Here is a 2,173-nt window from a genome sequence, read left to right on the forward strand (position 1 = left end):
CGAGGTAGCAGAGCAGCCAATTGAGAAGGTGAATCAAACCCAACGAAACAAGAGACGCTGCTGAAGAAGGAACAAAGGCAGTGGATGCCACTGAAGCCAATACAACACAGGATCAGCTGATGAAGCTAGAAAGGCATAGCCAAAGTTCACTAATGAAAGCTGCGGGGGGTAGCAGTTTCAGACTAGTAACTAAGTCGTGTCTAAATTTCTTTCCCTTGCTTCTTATTCTTTCTCTCTCATACGATTTAACGATTTAGTTACCTCAGAGAAAAAGAGAAAGAGAATAGTAGCTCAGTTGCTCAACCGTCGGCTATAGCTGAAGAAAATGCCATCTCAGGTCGGTAATCCATTTGATAGGAGAGTTCTATCACTGAATAGGATGCTGTGGTCATTCTTGGTGTAGCTTCATCAGAGGATGAAAGGGAGTCTGCCATCACTGAACCAGGCGCTATCGCTGAGTAAAGTACAGTGCTGCGGTAACTGCTACCGTTGATCGGCTTCTCCTTACTTAAGATTTCAGTTGTTTCCTGAATGTGGAAATTTCGGTATGAAAGAAAGGAATAGTAGCAGTCTCTTACCCTGGAGTTTGAGATCCGGTCCGGTGGAAGTCCTCGAGTAGCCCTTATCTGTTTTTGCAGTAGTACTTCTTATTTGAGTAGCTGTCCCAGGTGCTTACGAGCCAGTTTCAACTGTAGTTGCTGTGGATGGGAGGCCAGACGCACCTGTTCTCGTATTGGCCTTTGCATAAACAGTAGTAGCCTATCCAATTAGAGCATCCATAATTGGTCGAGTTGCCGTTGATTGATTGAATCTCAATACAATAAAAGGTAGAGTCGAAATATCAATAATAAGAGAAGAAAGCTCTTAGCCTAGGGCAGATTCAAGGTATGCGGCTATCCGACGTCGAATCATCTAGTTGCTTTTACTTTTTACTTGTCTTGCTTTGTCGGGATTCCCTTAGTGTTCTGTGTACTAAGATTAAGGTATAAGATCTCCAATTTTCTTTTTGCATCCCTTTTTACCTAGCTTGGCTCGCATTCGACTGGACTTATAATTGTTTATATAAAGAAAGGACTTGCTTGCTACTAGAAATCGTATTCAAAAAGTTCAAAAAGACAATGGTAGGTTGCATTGGTAGCTATGCTTAGCGGTGACCTTTTTTCATCCTCATTCTGGCGTAAAACGCCAGCCACAGAACGCCAAAATATGGCGTAAAACAAAAGTCCCACTCACCAAAAAAAAGTGGGCAGAGCTGAAATACTGAAAAAATTATCTTATGCACCTCATTTCTAAATTGATCGGATGGGTTAAAGGTAGGCCGACGAACAGGCAAATAGAGCCTATCGATACGGCCCGGTTAAATTATCTGGACGGGTTCGAGAGTATCAACCCGGATCCAGGTGATAACCACGAGCTCTTGCTTAACAAAGCTTCCCATTTGATAGATAACTACTTGCAATTCTATCAGGTACAAGTACCACCGTCACACACCACATTAGAGATAGCTAGTGGAGACCTTAAATAGGAAAACTCCTGCGGGCCCCGATGCAGATCCCGCGCTCAATCTTCTTTTAGAATTACACAATCCGGGCAGTGAGCTTTATATAGAAGTAACAAAACTTCTCCTGTCCTGGATTTATTGAGACTCGCGGGAGTGATGGGCATATGCTTTTCAGTACTGATTCGTATGGAATTCTCGGGATCCGGAGTTTTTTGAGAAAAGGTCCCATCCTTCAATATCATGATTGGGTCGACCAGGCCAGATCATGAGTGAATAGAAAATCGAAAATGTACATAGCTGTTCCAGCTGAAATACTTGGAATAATTCTACCACTTCTACTAGGAGTAGCCTTTTTAGTGCTAGCTGAACGTAAAGTAATGGCTTTTGTGCAACGTCGAAAGGGTCCTGATGTAGTGGGATCGTTTGGATTGTTACAACCTCTAGCAGATGGTTTGAAATTGATTCTAAAAGAACCTATTTCACCAAGTAGTGCTAATTTCTCCCTTTTTAGAATGGCTCCAGTGGCTACATTTATGTTAAGTCTGGTCGCTCGGGCCGTTGTACCTTTTGATTATGGTATGGTATTGTCAGATCCGAACATAGGGCTACTTTATTTGTTTGCCATATCTTCGCTAGGTGTTTATGGAATTATTATAGCAGGTCGGTCTAGTA

At 42.5% G+C, this 2,173-nt stretch overlaps 1 protein-coding gene across 1 annotated transcript.

The window, feature by feature from the left end:
* Positions 1–1,788: 1,788 nt before the first annotated feature.
* ND1 (NADH dehydrogenase subunit 1) lies at positions 1,789–2,173 on the forward strand (one part of a trans-spliced gene, as the record gives it). Coding sequence (YP_006460148.1) covers positions 1,789–2,173 — 385 coding nt within the window.

The sequence above is a fragment of the mitochondrial genome of Mimulus guttatus (genome assembly GCF_056151865.1).
Source record: "Mimulus guttatus mitochondrion, complete genome".
Lineage (NCBI taxonomy): Eukaryota > Viridiplantae > Streptophyta > Magnoliopsida > Lamiales > Phrymaceae > Erythranthe > Erythranthe guttata.